The following is a 19,365-nucleotide window of genomic DNA, read 5'->3' on the forward strand; positions in this document are numbered from 1 at the left end:
AAACATGACAGATGTGTCCTGAAGCACGTCTTGGATGACCTGCCGTTGGAGCTTTTGGTCATCTGATTGAGACCTTCCACTGGCTTACCAGTCCACCCCTTTAGAAATTATAGTCAGTTATAACCATTTATAATATTTAGAAAACATGTATTATTTTAATAGGAAGACATGTAACTTGTCCGTAATCATCAAAGGGCTGCCAAATGTTCTTTCATTTTTATAGTTGTAGTATCAGTTGATGATTAAGACATGTGCAACAGTTAGGTATGTTTACCAGATTATTTGTGGGTTAATTGGTGGTTCTTGGTAGCGGGGAGTAATGATAAGACTTCGGAGGCTCCTTACTTTATTTGCAATGTCGTGGGGTACACAGGCAGTGTGTTAAGTGCCCATAGCCCGGGAGGGCCATGCCCAGCGAAGGAGAGAGGACTAGACCTGTTGTCTGAATGAAGGCGGCTGAGAGAGTGAGGCAGAGGCAGGTGTGGGCATACTGAAGTGGTAGGCCTATAGGTGGCAGCATGAGCATGGCGCGAAATATGAACTCGGCTGGCAGACAGCATGGGCTCTCTATGCAGACAGTACAGGCTGTCTACATTTGCTCGGCCATGCACCACCATGGTCGTCCCTGACCATGACTGCCTGTAAAAAAAAACTCAGTCTCTCTCTCACCGGAACAGGGCACAGAACACAAAATAAAAACATATACATATGGACGTGGAAAGGAAAACTTCTGACAGGAAGGGAAGAAAAAAAACAGGTGGGGTGTGCTAAACAACATGGTCATAGGCAATGAGTGTTAATGGGCATCACTGCACGCCTTCCTGCCTCTGGACAGATACTGCAACACAGGAGACATCGGTGCAACAGGGTACGGTCTCCTCTGGAATGGTGAAGCAGTAATCGTAGTAGTCACTGCAGGTTTTCACTCAACTTGGGGCACAACCTGCTGGTGCCCTCGAGTGAGGCATCGTCAATACTCGGCAACTGGGCAGGGCTTCTTCTGGCAAGCGACTCGGGAGGACATTTCTCGACTGGTACTGAAGCAGCTGGGCTCAAGACCACACAGGACACACGGAAAACTGCACACACCCGCTCTGTACGTGCGGTACAACATGGCTTACTAGCAAATGACGCTTTTCTGTGCAAAAATTGACACTAAGCTATACACGAACATATGAGAACACTGAGAGAAATTAATTAACATGTGACATATATCTTCTCTGTCTTCTCGACAACACGACATATTGCTTACTGTGAAACTAACACTGTCGATCAGGCGTGACATCATGAGGTGATGCCATGGGGTGACATCACAAGATGTCAGGCAGCATGGTGGTCAGACATCATGAGGTGACGTCCTGGAGTGACGTGAAGTCAGACAGCATTGTGAGTGATGTCGTGAGGTGACGTCAGACCACAGCATGTGGCCTGGGACGTCTGGCTTGGTAACCCACGTGGCTTGTAGTTCCACGTGGCATCGTCCACACCCCACGTGGCTTCGTGATCTACGTGGCTTGGTGATCCACGTGGCTTCGAGTGGCCTTGGGCACTCAGAAACACAGCTCTGGCAATGAATTCACACGGAAAACAGCAGAAAAACACAGCAAAGGGAGTGGGTACAGTGGTGGAGTGTGGTGGTAGGCAGGTGAGGTGTGCCGGCCGCTACAGGTATCTTTCCTCTTCAAGGGGGGCTCCTTGGCGTGGTGAAGAGGCTCTTGGTCTGAGGAATTAGACCTGTCAGTCTTCCTCAGACCGAACCTAATTACCCCCCAATCTCCCCTCCCCTATCCCATCCTCCCCATCCTCCCCTTTTTCCTTTCCTCCTCCTCCTCCCCACTCCTCCCTTTTGCCCTTCCTCTTTTTGGCCTTTGGGATTTCTCCCACAGGTGCGCTAGTTCCTGGGTAGGGGAAAGGATACCGGGGTCTATCCCATTCCGTTGAGGTTCTTGGTGGTGGCGTAGTTTGCCATGGAATCTGGATCGCCTGGGGATGTCCCGATCCCTCTCCGGTATCCCGGAGTAGCTTTGGGTGTCTTTTGGGCGACGGGTGTATCTCTGGAAGCCACCTTTCGGATTCCGGGGGTGGTGGCCGAAGGAGGTATGCTTTGTGGCGGATATCCGGCCGCCCTCTCTTTTGTCCACCGAGGTAGCTCGGCAGATGTGAGGTTGCTATCCCAGATTGTTAGTTTACTAGCATGATGGGTAGGGTATGGCATGGGTTCCATGCTGCATCTGCGCTACTTGCGGTGCTGAGGTCCTCTTGGGCGCGGAGGGAGATTTCTGGCCCTTTCATTCCTCCTAGGAACTATCCCTCCCCGGTCCCCCCTTGTTTTATTCTTTTTTTTCTTTTTATTTTCTTTTCTTTTCTTTTTTTTTCTTAAAAACAAAAAGAAAGAAGTAACCTAACCATGGCAGCCCTAGTCCATGAACCTACTACCCCCGGGCCCCTTCTTGATACCGCACCCTGTTCTGACCCCGCCTCATCTTTGGACCACTCTTCAGACACTCCTCATGCCTCTGTACCTCTTGCCGGTGCTGTTTCCTCACCCGCTTCAGGTACTGAGGCCTCGACTGACTCCTTCGATTTATCGGACCTTTGCTCTCCTCTGACTATGCTTCCGGCCTCTCCCTCTACGGTGCGGCAATTTTCAAATCGCCGACCCGTTCCACGTCGGACCAACTCTGGTCCCACGCCTAAACGCCAATGACAATTACCTGCTGATGATCCTTCTCCACCTTCTCGTTCTTCTCAGAAACGATCGACACGTCCTTCACTACCGTTCCACGCTCAGTTTCAGACTGAACAATGGACTAAATTCTTCACTTTACGACCGACTTCCTCTACTGCCTATCTTTCTGACCACAGTATTGGCAAGGCACTCCTACGCCATGTTGGTAAAGATATTTCTTTTCATGCTCTTAAGAGCGGTATGCGCATCATTACCGTACAGAATGCTACCCAGGCTCATGAGCTCTCTCGTCTTTCCCATATCGATACTGTTCCTGTCACTCTTGAAAAACATCAGTCCCTCAATTCTTGTAGTGGTACCGTCATTCTGCCCCATACCATAGTTCAACAAAATTTCCAGACATGTGGCACTGACATTCTTGAACAGCTGGAACTCCAAGATCTCCCAATCCTCAAGGTAGACACTTACGTTCTTCCTGCCCGCAGGCGGAGACGATACCCTAGCAATGTGGCTCGTTTAACTTTTGACAGCCGAGAACTCCCATCCTCAGTTTATATAGCAGGACGTCGGTTACAAGTTTGAAAGGTGATCCCTACACCACAACAGTGTAGAAATTGCTGGCGATTTGGCCATCCAGCGAAATATTGCAGATCTATCGCCGAATGCCCAGTCTGTGGTGCCGATGACCATTCTAATACATCTTGCAATCGATCTCCCTCTTGCCTTAACTGTCATGAGGCTCACCCTTCGTACTCTCGCCGTTGTCAAGTCTATTTAAACGAGCGGGAAATCCGTTACCTCAAAGAGACGGAAGGTCTCCCTTATGCCATGGCAGTTTCTCATCTCCGCCTCCAAGGGAGACTCCCACGTGTTTCTTATTCCCGTGTTTCAAAACGTCCCCCCACTTCTGGTATCCCATCTTCTACACCCACCTCTGTGGTTACCTCTCCCATAGTCACTCCTGTATCTAATCCTTTTGCTGTCCTCGGCTCAGACGTCCCTACTTCGACGCCTCAGTCTGATCTCGCTTCTTCGTGTTCTCTCTCACAAGCCTCAGTATCGACGAGACCTCGTACGACACCTCCTCCCAATCGTCCCTCTACTTCTCAAAAGTCAAAAAAAGGTCCGTTAACACCTCCTACCCATCTTCCACCTCCTCATTTTACCCTCCCTGTCTCTGTCCCTGGTTCTCCCCCTCTCACTGGCTCAGTTACAAGTGTAGAGGTTCACCCTCCTCCTCGTACTGTACCTTCCTCCCCTGTTCCCTCCCAAGTTTCTTCCTCTTCTGCCACCTCCCAGGTTCCTGCCTCTTCTGTCCCCTGCCACGCTTCTCCAGTTCCCTCCACCCTTTCGCCCCCCCCTCTACCTTGGTACAGTCCAATACAGTTCCAATCTTTACTCATCCTCCCCCTACCATTTCCAATATTGTCTCCCATACGACGTCTCTGAATTCCGAAACACTTGAAGCAATCTCTGAATATATTGCAGAGACCAAACCATCAATGGACACTGATCCACCTTCCGCTCTTTCTCACTCCTCTGCTCCATCTGCGCAACTCCTTTCTTCACAGCGCACCGTTCCTTCGCTGCTTGAACGTTTTCCACTGCCTCCGCATGTGGACTTTTCTAACCCCTCTAGTCCGTAGGAACCCTTACCTGCGGATTTCAAGTATCTTTATCATTGCCAATCATGGCCTATTTACAGTGGAATATATGCGGCCTCAGGGGTAATCGGGGTGAGCTTCAGATGTTACTCTCCCAGTTTGCCCCTGTTGGTGTTTGCTTACAGGAACCAAAATTACACTCTGCTGTTATTTCTCCCATCTCAGGCTATAATTTATTGTATTCTTCAGATCCTTTTCCTGATGGGACCTTTAATGAAAGTGCCCTTCTTCTACGCACTGATATTCCATTGAACGCGCCTTCCATTGAACGCGCCTTCCATTGAACGTGCCTTCCATTGAACGTGCCTTCCATTGAACGCGCCTACCATTGAACGTGCCTTCCATTGAACGTGCCTTCCATTGAATGTGCCCTCCATTGAACGTGCCCTCCATTGAACGTGCCCTCCATTGAACGTGCCCTCCATTGAACGTGCCCTCCATTGAACGTGCCTTCCATTGAACGTGACTACCATTGAACGTGCCAACCATTGAACGTGCCTTCCTTTGAATGTGCCAACCATTGAATGTGCCTACCATTGAACGTGCCCTCAATTGAACGAGTCCTCCATTGAACTTGCCTACCATTGAATGTGCCCTCCATTGAACGTGCCTACCATTGAACGTGAACTCCATTGAACGTGCCCTCCATTGAACGTGCCTACCATTGAACGTGCCAACCATTGAACGTGCCCTCCATTGAACGTGCCCTCCATTGAACGTGCCCTCCATTGAACGTGCCCTCCATTTAACGTGCCAACCATTGAACGTGCCTACCATTGAACTTGCCAACCATTGAGCGTGCCCTCCATTGAACGTGCCTACCATTGAACGTGCCCTCCATTGAACATGCCAACCATTGAACGTGCCAACCATTGAATGTGCCTACCATTGAACGTGCCAACCATTGGACGTGCCTACCATTGAACGTGCCCTCCATTGAACGTGCCCTCCATTGAACTTGCCCTCCATTGAACTTGCCCTCCATTGAACTTGCCCTCCGTTGAACCTGCCCTCCATTGAACCTACCCTCCATTGAACGTGCCTACCAATGAACGTGCCCTCCATTGAACGTGCCTTCCATTGAGCGTGCCTACAATTGAACGTGCCTACCATTGAACGTGCCTTCCACTGAACGTGCCCTCCATTGAACGTGCCCTCCATTGAACGTGCCTTGTGATGTAGTTCAGCTGGGCTTGTGAGGTCTCTGGGGAGACCTAATTTAACCAATTATATGGTCACACCTTGCCTTGGCAGACGTCTGTAGCCACGCCCACGTCTGAGGTCTTTTGTTCTTAACAGCGTCAGAGCTCGGCGTCAGGTCGCAACACGTGGTACATACACCATTGGGGAGGGGGTACTTTGACTACGATATAAGCCCAGGGAAGAGCGGGGCAAGGAGGTTGTTGGTGACAGGTCCGTCGAGCGAGAGCTCTGGACAGCCGCGTGTGTAGTGGACCACGCATTGGGAATCTCGGGTCAGCTGGTCGGTGAATTAAGAGTGAGTACTAGTCCGTGTTACTGATAACATCTACCCTTCCCCCTGGTAATAAGTCTCATAGGTCAATTGTTATATTGTGTAAATTTCCATCAGATGATGTTGTATTCTAGCCCTTTTATGTTATTAAGTAAACTATAGCCATAGTTCCCATTTTTATTTGTACCTTCATATGCTATTCCCTATTTTGTTAAGCACTGGGATATACAGGAGACGTGCTCACTCGCTGGGATACCTCCGGTAGAGTGGGTAGAGGTCTCACATGGCCATGTGAGACCTCTACCCACTCTACCGGAGGTATCCCAGCGAGTGAGCACGTCTCCTGTATATCCCAGTGCTTAACAAAATAGGGAATAGCATATGAAGGTACAAATAAAAATGGGAACTATGGCTATAGTTTACTTAATAACATAAAAGGGCTAGAATACAACATCATCTGATGGAAATTTACACAATATAACAATTGACCTATGAGACTTATTACCAGGGGGAAGGGTAGATGTTATCAGTAACACGGACTAGTACTCACTCTTAATTCACCGACCAGCTGACCCGAGATTCCCAATGCGTGGTCCACTACACACGCGGCTGTCCAGAGCTCTCGCTCGACGGACCTGTCACCAACAACCTCCTTGCCCCGCTCTTCCCTGGGCTTATATCGTAGTCAAAGTACCCCCTCCCCAATGGTGTATGTACCACGTGTTGCGACCTGACGCCGAGCTCTGACGCTGTTAAGAACAAAAGACCTCAGACGTGGGCGTGGCTACAGACGTCTGCCAAGGCAAGGTGTGACCATATAATTGGTTAAATTAGGTCTCCCCAGAGACCTCACAAGCCCAGCTGAACTACATCACAGCCTTCCATTGAACGTGCCAACCATTGAACGTGCCAACCATTGAACGTGCCAACCATTGAATGTGCCCTCCATTGAACGTGCCCTCCATTGAACGTGCCAACCATTGAACGTGCCAACCATTGAACGTGCCTACCACTGAACGTGCCCTCCACTGAACGTGCCCTCAATTGAACGTGCCCTACGTTGAACGTGCCCTCCATTGAACGTGCCCTCCATTGTACGTGCCTACCATTGAACGTGCCCTCCATTGAACGTGCCAACCATTGAGCGTGCCTTCCATTGAACGTGCCAACCATTGAACTTGCCTACCATTGAACGTGCCTTCCATTGAACGTGCCAACCATTGAACGTGCCTTCCATTGAACGTGCCTTCCATTGAACGTACCTACCATTGAACGTGCCTTCCATTGAACGTGCCCCCATTGAACGTGCCTTCCATTGAACGTGCCCCCATTGAACGTGCCCTCCATTGAACGTAGCCTCCATTGAACTTGCTCTCAATTGAACGTGGCCTACGTTGAACGTGCCCTCCATTGAACGTGCTTTTCATTAAATGTGCCCTCCATTGAACGTGCCAACCATTGAACGTGCCAACCATTGAACGTGCCAACCATTGAACGTGCTGTTGCAACCCCTGAATGAGTTGCAATGATTATTATGTATATATATAATTATTACCTTTTCATTTAATTTTATATTGCTTATATTTGCGATAATAGCTAAATCGTATTGCTTTATATTGTTATTTGACGTAGCTTCCTTTGTTAGGTAGGATGTAACATATTATGTGCTCAGTTCAAGTCTTGATTGTCTAACTACTGTAATTATCGCTCTTTGCTCGTTATTCTGCCGGCTTCTGTTGCTGGGCAGTACTGTCCACGGAGCTATCACGTGATCGAGGGGGGGTGTCCTCACCTCGCCTGAAGTATTCAGTCTGGTCTAGACTCTCTTGGTGGTTGGACAGATTGTCTGTCTGATTATTCTTGTTAGTTCTGTAGAACTCTGTTCACAGAACATTGTATAGACTTAGTGATTTTCGACGTTGTACTGAGGTTGTGTGTCTCATAGACACTCTGAGTAACTCAGGTCCTGACCTAACTTGTACTGGTATCTGTGTATTATCACAGTCGGGGATTTTCTTATGCTGAACTTAGATTCAGTAGTATGGGAGTTTTGTGACTTTTGTGGAGGATCTGCAGATGGTCCCTACTTAGTGTCGTTATATTATCTCCTTGTTCCTGATTCTGTGTCGCAGTTGCTTGTTATATTGCTATTGGGCTTAGCATTCTTTTTGTTGGCAATCAGAACAGTCTGCTTGAACAGTTGGTCAAGAACTTAGTTTATTTGAGGACTTTGTCAGTCACTTGTTTAAGTCTAGTAGAGTCGTGAGACATAACGAACTACTTGGAGCACTTACATGCATACACAAACTTGTACATATTTGTAATATCTTATTAAATGTTAATGTACCAGACGGTACTTAAGAATTATAAATGTGATATGTGCTTTCAGCACAATAATACGGTAAACGAGAGAAGTGATTATTATTTTGATTACTGTGATTAATTTAATTTGATATACGCCTAGACAACTTAATAAATTTATTAAATTTTAATTTCTCTAGTTAGTAGCCTACCAGTTGTAATCCTGAAGCACTATTGAATCATACTGAATTCTACTGGATAATTGGACAAGGATACTGACTACTTGTTACGAAAACCCAGTAACAGGCTGGATGCTAAAAGGGCAGTCCTTTCTAGTGTTCACTGGAGATCTCTAAGCTTTTAGAATCGCGTTTTTTGTAACACGTGCCAACCATTGAACTTGCCTACCATTGAACGTGCCAACCATTGAATGTGCCAACCATTGAATGTGCCAACCATTGAACGTGCCAACCATTGAACGTGCCTACCATTGAACGTGCCTACCATTGAACGTGCCTTCCATTGAACGTGCCTTCCATTGAACGTGCCTACCATTGAACGTGCCTACCATTGAACGTGCCTTCCATTGAACGTGCCTTCCATTGAACGTGCCTACCATTGAACGTGCCTTACATTGAACGTGCCTTACATTGAACGTGCCTTCCATTGAACGTGCCTACCATTGAACATGCCTTACATTGAACGTGCCTTCCATTGAACGTGCCTTCCATTGAACGTGCCTTACATTGAACGTGACTTCCATTTAACGTGCCTTACATTGAACGTGCCAACCATTGAACGTGCCTTACATTGAACGTGCCTTTGAACGTGCCTTACATTGAACATGCCAACCATTGAACGTGCCAACCATTGAACGTGCCAACCATTGAACGTGCCAACCATTGAACGTGCCAACCATTGAATGTGCCTACCATTGAACGTGCCTACCATTGAATGTACCTACCATTTGTGCTAAGTATTACAGTAGTTTAGTGTTACAGTTGTTATCTCAGTATGACAACATAACCAAGCAACACTTAGCCAATTATCTTGTTAAACAGTCAACTGTTATATGGAAGAAGTCTCCCCTACTCTTATTTCATATTTCTCTCTTAAAGTTATTATTTTTAGCAAAATAAAATTTTACTTAAAATTTTATTGTAGTAACTTAATATTTAATGAAAGAACACATTAATACTTTATTTTAATATTAAAGAATATACAGTTTAGTATTTAAGAATATACTGTTTAGTATTTAAGAATATACTGTTTAGTATTTAAGAATATACTGTTTAGTATTTAAGAATATGACTTTTAATATTTAATATACATTTTAAGTTAATATACTTTTAACCATTAAGAATATACTTTTTAGTACTAAAACACTTGCTTTTAATAGCTGCAAATTTCAGTTCATTTTTTTGTAAGTTAAGAATATGCTTTCAGTACTTAAGAACACACTTGCAGCAGTTAAGTTAAATAAGTACACTTTCCTGCATGAACCAAACACACATCAATCAGTACTTGTCTGTTAAAAAGTGTCCAGCAGCCTCTCCCTGGACATCCCTTCGGGGCGCCGTCCCAGTTTCCACAGCGGCTGTTGGTTAACAAGTGAGTTATTCATATTTGCCCTCAAAGGAGCGTATATCTCGGCATTTCATTATCTGAAATGTGTAGTGGTACTCGGGTTTGGGTGAATCATCCACGTGTCACGGGATCTATTGGTAATTCCAGTCAAATCTCACCCCTACCTATTAGCTGCAGCCAACGTAATTAGGTGTGGGTATGGCTGGACTTACCTGGGTATTGTAACTGACCCAGTTTCCCTAGTTTCTGACAGGGGAAGTATACCCCGGTATCGATGTCTTGACCAGGCTGCTACACATACGTAGTTATATCCTTACATGTCCATAGGGAGTCACTTCGTTCGGTCTTCACGCGATAGGGTGATATCTTGTCCCTCTGTTCTTGACTCCTGAATGCATACCGCAATACAAACTTTTACACTTTATATTGTACCGTCGATTATACACTCGTGTTTCCTTTCAACACAAGTTTTCCTAGTGAAGATTGACAGTATTTCAGAGTTTACTGCACAAAGTCATTATTTTCTATGTTCTCAGTGGGAGAGTTGTGACGTGTGTTCACGCTCTTATATCTGAATTCAACCTAGCTCGTCGCCCTGCCCAAGCACCCACCAGTCACCCTCCGCACGAAATAATTGCTGAGTTCAGCTTTGTATCTCCTCCTTACTACACATTGCAATAGTATTCAGTAGAAGAAGGTAGGTTTCTTGTTATCTAGAAGTCATAACAGTCCCAACTTGTAGATAAATTAGGGTGGAGGCTTTTCATTAATTTTCGTGCTAAGGAGAAAGAGTAATTACTGTCGTTTAGCGTCGTTGTGTAGTTGATCAGGAACTCTAGCAAGGAGAGGAAGACGTGACTCATGACACTATGGTACATACATGTGTTCCTGATAAAGCTGTTTGCAAGGAAGGAAAAGTCCACTAGGCCCTTCCGGGAGGGCTAAGTCCCTCAGAGGGCTGATGGGGCCTGAGACACACTCCCTTTACTGTAGTATTTTCTCCACACAAGTTCTATATTCATTAATTTTTACTTTTTAGAAGTATATTTTTTTTACAAGGGTAAATATTTTTAGGAGTTAATATATTTCAAACGTTAATATATTTTTTTATATAAGTTATAAATGACGAGTTCTTTCGTTCCTCTCGAAGTTGTCTTATTTTCAACATTGAAATTGGGTTACTATTAACAGACTTTGCTAAACACTGACACTCATTTTAATAGTATGCATTATTTTATTTACAGAATTTTACAATAACTTTTAGGAACATATATGTACGTAAAGTCCACAGGAACTTAAAGGAACTTTGAATTATTTTAAGAAACATCACAAGTATTTTATGGAAGATGAACGATACCAGTAAAAAACAAACACACGTATTTGACTAACTTTTATGGTATTTGAGGGAGTTTTATATTTATATAAGAATTTGTTTAAGGTTGAGAGTATAATCCTCAAGACAGACTACACTACACTACCAGGCCACGGCAGAGATTCTCGATCCCAGGAATTAGTCCGCTTCTTCCCTTCGTCAGACTCTACCTCCTGTCTTCACTCTCCTTTTGGTTTTGACTGTGAGCCAGCCTCACCCACTACACTGATGATTCACTGATCGTCTACACACCAGATGTCGTACCTGCTTTTCAAACTGTGCATTGAGTTACCTCCGCCATTTCTTCATTACACCTTGAGACTGGATAGGTGTTTCCTAACATACCCGTGGCTCGAAAGTATCTGCCCGCAGACAGTAACGAAGGTTGATGCTCAGGTGCCCATGGAGGTCCTACCGTCCTGTGGTAGTAGGTTGGTAGACAGCAAACACCCAGGGAGGTACTACCGTCCTGTGGTAGTAGGTTGGTAGACAGCAACCACCCAGGGAGGTCCTACCGTCCTGTGGTAGTAGGTTGGAAGACAGCAACTACCCAGGGAGGTTCTACCGTCCTGTGGTAGTAGGTTGGTAGACAACCACCCAGGGAGGTCCTACTGGCCTGTGGTAGTAGGCTGGTAGACAGCAACCACCCAGGGAGGTACTACCGTCTTGTGGTAGTAGGTTGGTAGACAACAACGATCCAGGGAGGTACTACCGTCCTGTGGTGGTAGGTTGGTAGAGAGCAACCACCCAGGGAGGTCCTACCGTTCTGTGGTAGTATGTTGGTAGACAGCAACTACCCAGGGAGGTCCTACCGTTCTGTGGTAGTAGGTTGGTAGACAGCAACTACCCAGGGAGGTCCTACCGTTCTGTGGAAGTAGGTTGGTAGACAGCAACCACCCAGGGAGGTCCTACCGTCCTGTGGTAGGTTGGTAGAGAGCAACCACCCAGGGAGGTCCTACCGTCCTGTGGTAGTAGGTTGGTAGACAGCAACTACCCAGGGAGGTCCTACCGTTCTGTGGTAGTAGGTTGGTAGACAGCAACCACCCAGGGAGGTCCTACCGTCCTGTGGTAGTAGGTTGGTAGACAGCAACTACCCAGGGAGGTCCTACCGTCCTTTTGTAGTAGGCTGGTAGACAGCAACGACCCATGGAGGTACTATCGTCCTGTGGTAGTAGGTTGGTAGAGAGCAACCACCAAGGGAGGTCCTACCGTCCTGTGGTAGTAGGTTGGTAGACAGCAACCACCCAGGGAGGTCCTACCGTCCTTTTGTAGTAGGCTGGTAGACAGCAACGACCCAGGGAGGTACTACCGTCCTGTGGTAATATACTGGTAGATAGCAACCACCCAGGGAGGTCCTACCGTCCTGTGGTGGTAGGTTGGTAGACAGCAACCACCCATGGAGGTCCTACCGTCCTGTGGTAGTAGGTTGGTAGACAGCAACCACCCAGGGAGGTACTACCGTCCTGTGGTAGGCTGGTAGACAGCAACTACCCAGGGAGGTACTACCGTCCTTTGGTAGTAGGTTGGTAGACAGCAACCACCCGTGGAGGTACTACCGTCCTGTGGTAGGCTGGTAGACAGCAACCACCCAGGGAGGTACTACCGTCCTGTGGTAGTAGGTTGGTAGACAGCAACTACCCAGGGAGGTCCTACCGTCCTGTGGTAGTAGGTTGGTAGAGAGCAACCACCCAGGGAGGTCCTGCCGTCCTGTGGTAGTAGGTTGGTAGACAGCAACTACCCAGGGAGGTACTACCGTCCTGTGGTAGTAGGTTGGTAGACAGCAACCACCCAGGGAGGTCCTACGGTCCTGTGGTAGTAGATTGATAGACAGCAACCACCCAGGGAGGTCCTACCGTCCTGTGGTAGTAGGCTGGTAGACAGCAACCACCCAGGGAGGTACTACCGTCCTGTGGAAGTAGGCTGGTAGACAGCAACCACCCAGGGAGGTCCTACCGTCCTGTGGTAGTAGGTTGGTAGACAGCAACCACCCAGGGAGGTCCTACCGTCCTTTGGTAGTAGGCTGGTAGACAGCAACGATCCAGGGAGGTACTACCGTCGTGTGGTAGGCTGGTAGACAGCAACCACTCAGGGAGGTACTACCGTCCTGTGGTAGTAGGTTGGTAGAGAGCAACCACCCAGGGAGGTCCTACTGTCCTGTGGTAGGTTGGTAGACAGCAACCACTCAGGGAGGTCCTACCGTCCTGTGGTAGTAGGTTGGTAGACAGCAACCACCCAGGGAGGTACTACCGTCCTGTGGTAGGCTGGTAGACAGCATCCACCCAGGGAGGTCCTTCCGTCCTGTGATAGTAGGCTGGTAGACAGCAACCACCCAGGGAGATCCTACCGTCCTGTGGTAGTAGGTTGGTAGACAGCAACCACCCAGGGAGGTCCTACCGTCCTATGGTAGTAGGTTGGTAGACAGCAACTATCCAGGGAGGTCCTACCGTCCTGTGGTAGTAGGTTGATAGACAGCAACCACCCAGGGAGGTCCTACCATCCTGTGGTAGTAGGTTGGTAGACAGCAACCACCCAGGGAGGTACTACCGTCCTGTGGTATTAGGTTGGTAGAGAGCAACCACCCAGGGAGGTCCTACCGTCCTGTGGTAGTAGGTTGGTAGACAGCAACGATCCAGGGAGGTACTACCGTCCTGTGGTGGTAGGTTGGTAGAGAGCAACCACCCAGGGAGGTCCTACCGTCCTGTGGTAGTAGGTTGGTAGACAGCAACCACCCAGGGAGGTCCTACCGTCCTTTTGTAGTAGGCTGGTAGACAGCAACGACCCAGGGAGGTACTACCGTCCTGTGGTAGTATGCTGGTAGATAGCAACCACCCAGGGAGGTCCTACCGTCCTGTGGTGGTAGGTTGGTAGACAGCAACCACCCAGGGAGGTCCTACCGTCCTGTGGTAGTAGGTTGGTAGACAGCAACCACCCAGGGAGGTACTACCGTCCTGTGGTAGGCTGGTAGACAGCAACTACCCAGGGAGGTACTACCGTCCTTTGGTAGTAGGTTGTTAGACAGCAACCACCCATGGAGGTACTACCGTCCTGTGGTAGGCTGGTAGACAGCAACCACCCAGGGAGGTCCTACCGTCCTGTGGTAGTAGGTTGGTAGACAGCAACGATCCAGGGAGGTCCTATCGTCCTGTGGTAGTAGGTTGGTAGGGAGCAACCACCCAGGGAGGTCCTACCGTCCTGTGGTAGTAGGTTGGTAGACAGCAACTACCCAGGGAGGTACTACCGTCCTGTGGTAGTAGGTTGGTAGACAGCAACCACCCAGGGAGGTCCTACCGTCCTGTGATAGTAGGCTGGTAGACAGCAACCACCCAGGGAGGTACTACCGTCCTGTGGTTGTACGTTGGTAGAGAGCAACCACCCAGGGAGATCCTACCGTCCTGTGGTAGTATGCTGGTAGACAGCAACCACCCAGGGAGATCCTACCGTCCTGTGGTAGTATGCTGGTAGACAGCAACCACCCAGGGAGATCCTACCCTCCTGTGGTAGTATGCTGGTAGACAGCAACCACCCAGGGAGGTCCTACCGTCCTGTGGTAGTAGGTTGGTAGACAGCAACCACCCAGGGAGGTCCTACCGTCCTTTGGTAGTAGGCTGGTAGACAGCAACGATCCAGGGAGGTACTACCGTCGTGTGGTAGGCTGGTAGACAGCAACCACCCAGGGAGGTACTACCGTCCTGTGGTAGTAGGTTGGTAGAGAGCAACCACCCATGGAGGTCCTACTGTCCTGTGGTAGTAGGTTGGTAGACAGCAACCACTCAGGGAGGTCCTACCGTCCTGTGGTAGTAGGTTGGTAGACAGCAACCACCCAGGGAGGTACTACCGTCCTGTGGTAGGCTGGTAGACCGCATCCACCCAGGGAGGTCCTACCGTCCTGTGGTAGTAGGCTGGTAGACAGCAACCACCCAGGGAGATCCTACCGTCCTGTGGTAGTATGCTGGTAGACAGCAACCACCCAGGGAGATCCTACCGTCCTCTGGTAGTAGGCTGGTAGACAGCAACCACCCAGGGAGGCACTACCGTCCTGTGGTAGTAGGTTGGTAGAGAGCAACCACCCAGGGAGGTCCTACCGTCCTGTGGTAGTAGGATGGTAGACAGCAACGACCCAGGGAGGTCCTACCGTCCTGTGGTAGTAGGCTGGTAGCAACCACCCAGGGAGGTCCTACCGTCCTGTGGTAGTAGGTTGGTAGACAGCAACCACCCAGGGAGGTCCTACCGTCCTGTGGTAGTAGGTTGGTAGACAGCATCCACCCAGGGAGGTACTCCCATCCTGCCTAGTGAGTGTAGAATGGAAGCCTGTAATTGTTTTACACGATGGAAGGATTGCTGGTGTCTTTTTTTCTGTCTCATAAACATGCAAGATTTCAGGTACGTCTTGCTACTGCTACTTACACTTAGGTCACACTACACATACATGTACAAGTATATATATACACACACCTCTGGGTTTCTTCTATTTTCTTGCTAGTTCTTGTTTATTTCCTCTTATCTCCATAGGAAAGTGGAACAGAATTCTTCCTCTGTAAGTCAGGCGTGTCGTACGAGGCGACTAAAATACCAGGAACAAGGGGTTAGTAACCCCTTCTTCTGTATATATTACTAAATTTAAAAGAAATTTTCGTTTTTCCTTTTGTGCCACCCCGCCTCAGTGGGATACGGCCGGTGTGTTGAAAGAAGAAATAAGTGCTAAACCCACAAGGGTCGTTCAGCGCTGCAAATATTACAAAAAATGCACAGGCAGGAAAGTCACACGAGCGAAAATCTTCTCAGCACAATAGTCAAAATTTTTTAATGCAAACAAAATCCGACACATACCTGAGTGTCCACACCAACACAAGAACTCGTGTGCGATATCGGCCAAGACATCTACTGTTACCCTCTAATAAGACGTATGGTCGTCGTCAGAGTCATTAATTTTGACCCAGTCGATAATGTAATATATGAACACTGATGTCCCTTTTACTGGCTCAGCTGTAGCGAAGCACATCCTTCCTGTTAGTGTTACCCAGTTTTCCTCCGCGAAAGGAAATTCTGATGTTTGTAAGAGAGAATTTATCGTATAACCAGATCCTTTTCCAACTCCATCTAAGGAGAACACTTCCCATCTGTCACCCGACACCTCCAGTGTCTTGTTATTTTTTCATTCCTGTGTTTATAGTTTATGCAGTCCTCAAAGCTGAATTTCCTACCTCACCATCTGTCATCTTCACTGCCTCACATCCTACACATCTTCATAAACTCTGGCCTGACTAAATAACTAAGATTTTAACAACTTCTACATCTCTCACAGAAATACATCCCCCACCCTTCCTCTGTCCTCCCCAGACACAAATATTTTTTAAATTCCTGTCAATGATCTTAAATGTATGTTGATAAATTGAATATTTTAGAATGTATGGGGTAATAAAAGATCCCAGGAGCTGTAGCTCATCCTCGTCCTACTGCCATTCATAGTCCTACGTCCCCCCACCACCATGATCAACCATCTTTCTCTTTGTCAGCACCTCTTGTCAGGAGACTAGTATTCCTTGCTAAAATTAATTCAGAGAGATTAAGCAGGCGTTTTTTCAACAGCATTACTCAACTCCCTACTGATGGGGCAGCTGGTGGTGCTGTCAGTGTTGGCGAGATATTACTACAAGATGCCCACCCCAGAGGTTGTCACTATTACCCACGTCGACGAGGTCAAGGCGCACCCCAGAGGCCAGAGCCCCGACGTGGCTAGCTTCTGCCTGGTGGCTGAGGACACGGGCAACTCGGTCATCAGTAACGGAAAAGTTCATCATCCTCCGGGAGATGATGACGAGAAGGGATGTTTGATGAACCACTCGGGAAATCTTCCAGTATGATACATACCTACTGTCCTCCATACGACACTGTACCAGGAAACTATCAGCATATACATTACTACATGTATACATCATGTACGATGTGTGTTTGTGTGTATATCATGTGTATAGTGTATCCATCATAGACATTCTTCTCACATCATTGAACCTCGAGAACAGATGAACAATAATCGAGGTTTATTCACTGATCCATCCATAATATCTGGCATTAAGCTACTGTAATCAACCAAACAATTTGACACTCAACTTGATTCATTCATGATATTGATAACTGATCTGGCTCCGTTACTACCTACAACATTGCTAAAAATATAAATATATTCATCTCTACTAAATAATTTGTAAGTGTTTTATGTTCGGAGCTGTGAACTTGGAAAGTATTTTAGAGAGTTCAATTTTTAACACACGCACACAACAGGCTTAGTGTCTAATCGACATGTGCCTAGAACGAAATGGTAACCAACACCTACCTATCTACCTGGTAGTAACCAGTGAAGAGGCGGGGTTAGGAGCTATGACTTGACCCGTGAAAACACAAGTGATTTCACACACACACACACACACACACACACACACACACACACACACACACACACACACACTCTCTCTCACCATTGTATTATACTCAGAACACAAAGAGTCATGTGGACTTGGCTAACTTTAGTTCCTAAAGTTAGTACAATTAGTCCATGAATAATCTAATACTTGTCTTGTAATGGTATAAGAGACCTGAACAACATCACGTCCAATGTTGCACACACTGTACAAAATTTAATATATTAATTTTGTAATATGCAAACCACAGCAATTTTGTACCTTAAGAAATTAAATTTTTCGAAATGAACTATGTCCAGACACACTTCCTGTCTTTAGAAAATAGTTTATATTATTATTATAATCAAAAAGAAGCGCTAAGCCACAAGGGCTATACAGTTTATAATAGTTTATAAAAAAAGTTAATTTGCTCAGCCCGAAGAAATTTCCGTAGGCTTGTACTAGTGTGCGACGCTCAAAGGTGAGACCCTGGGGTCAGACCTGGGGTCAGACCTGGGGTCAGACCCTGGGGTCAGACCCTGGGGTCAGATCTAAGGGTCATTTGAGTAATCCCAAGATTTACAAACTGTTAATTCCAGTAGCGAGTATTTGGTAATCTCAAGGTTAAGAATCTGGGTATCCAATACCACAGAGGCGCAACACTGCCTCTATACAGTAATACACTTTATTATTGTTAATATTATGATTATTATTAATAATTATAGTATAGTCATAGATATACATGATCTTTATCATTCAGTGTTAATAATCTTGGTAATACTGTAGTCAGGATTTAAATAATTTGTCAAAATTATACTTGAATGTAGAAGAATGGTTCAGAGAACCGACATGTTGATAAATTAGACACATGTACAACATTTGGGTATCTTTAATGAGGAAACGTTTCGCCACACAGTGGCTTCATCAGTCCATACAAAGGAGAATGGTGAAGAACAGGAGGAGTTTGAGGTAATCAGTCCCTTACCCTCGAGTCGATGTGGTTAATCCATCAGTCTTTTCAAGATTGATGTGGTCAGTCCGACTCATTACATCGATTCAAGGCTGAGGGACTGATTACCTCAAACTACTCCTGTTCTTCACCATTCTCTTTTGTATGGACTGATGAAGCCACTGTGTGGCGAAACGTTTCCTCATTAAAGATACCCAAATGTTGTACATGTCTAATTTATCAAAATTATACCTAAACACACATACAAGTGTTATATATATATATATATATATATATATATATATATATATATATATATATATATATATATATATATATACATATATATATATATATATATATATATATATATATATATATAAACATTTATTTATAGCTCTGTGTATATGAAAAGTTAAAAATCATTAGTTATTTCATATTTTTATAGTTATTAATTCTTTATTTAAAAAATATATTTGGCTTTTTAAGTGTTGTTTTATTAAAGATGTTTAGTTGTCAATGTTAGAAACAAGTAATGTTTATGTAAGACGAGCAGTGAAGATGTGAGAGAGACGTAAGATACCTGGAGAAAGTTTGAGTCAACGCCGCCACCCATCAAGACTTTTACTAAATAAACATTTCTCCGTGGAAACATAAACACATACGCAGTTTAATGTGATCTTTTATTGACAACGTTTCGCCCACACAGTGGGCGGGGAAGGTACGTGAGTATTTATAGTCTGACTATAAATACTCACGTACCTTCCGCCCCAGGTAGATCTGTTTGTGACTTGAAAAAGCCCACTGTGTGGGCGAAACGTTGTCAATAAAGGATCACATTAAACTGCGTATGTGTTTTTCCATTGTGTCGGCATTTTATACCATTTATTTTCAAACATTTCTCCACTTGTCTTTTCGCCTATAACTTGTCAGT

At 46.3% G+C, this 19,365-nt stretch overlaps 1 protein-coding gene across 1 annotated transcript in view; it reads left to right on the forward strand.

Annotated features, from left to right (window-relative positions):
* LOC128702598 (organic solute transporter subunit alpha) overlaps positions 1-17,792 on the forward strand; it is a 349,376-nt gene extending 331,584 nt beyond the window's left edge. The window contains exon 6 of the mRNA XM_053796900.2: positions 16,674-17,792. Coding sequence (XP_053652875.2) covers positions 16,674-16,948 — 275 coding nt within the window. The 3' untranslated portion in view covers positions 16,949-17,792. The remainder of the gene's footprint in view (positions 1-16,673) is intronic.
* The last annotated feature ends 1,573 nt before the right edge of the window (positions 17,793-19,365 follow it).

Source organism: Cherax quadricarinatus, chromosome 79 (assembly GCF_038502225.1).
Source record: "Cherax quadricarinatus isolate ZL_2023a chromosome 79, ASM3850222v1, whole genome shotgun sequence".
In the NCBI taxonomy this organism is placed as follows: Eukaryota; Metazoa; Arthropoda; class Malacostraca; order Decapoda; family Parastacidae; genus Cherax; species Cherax quadricarinatus.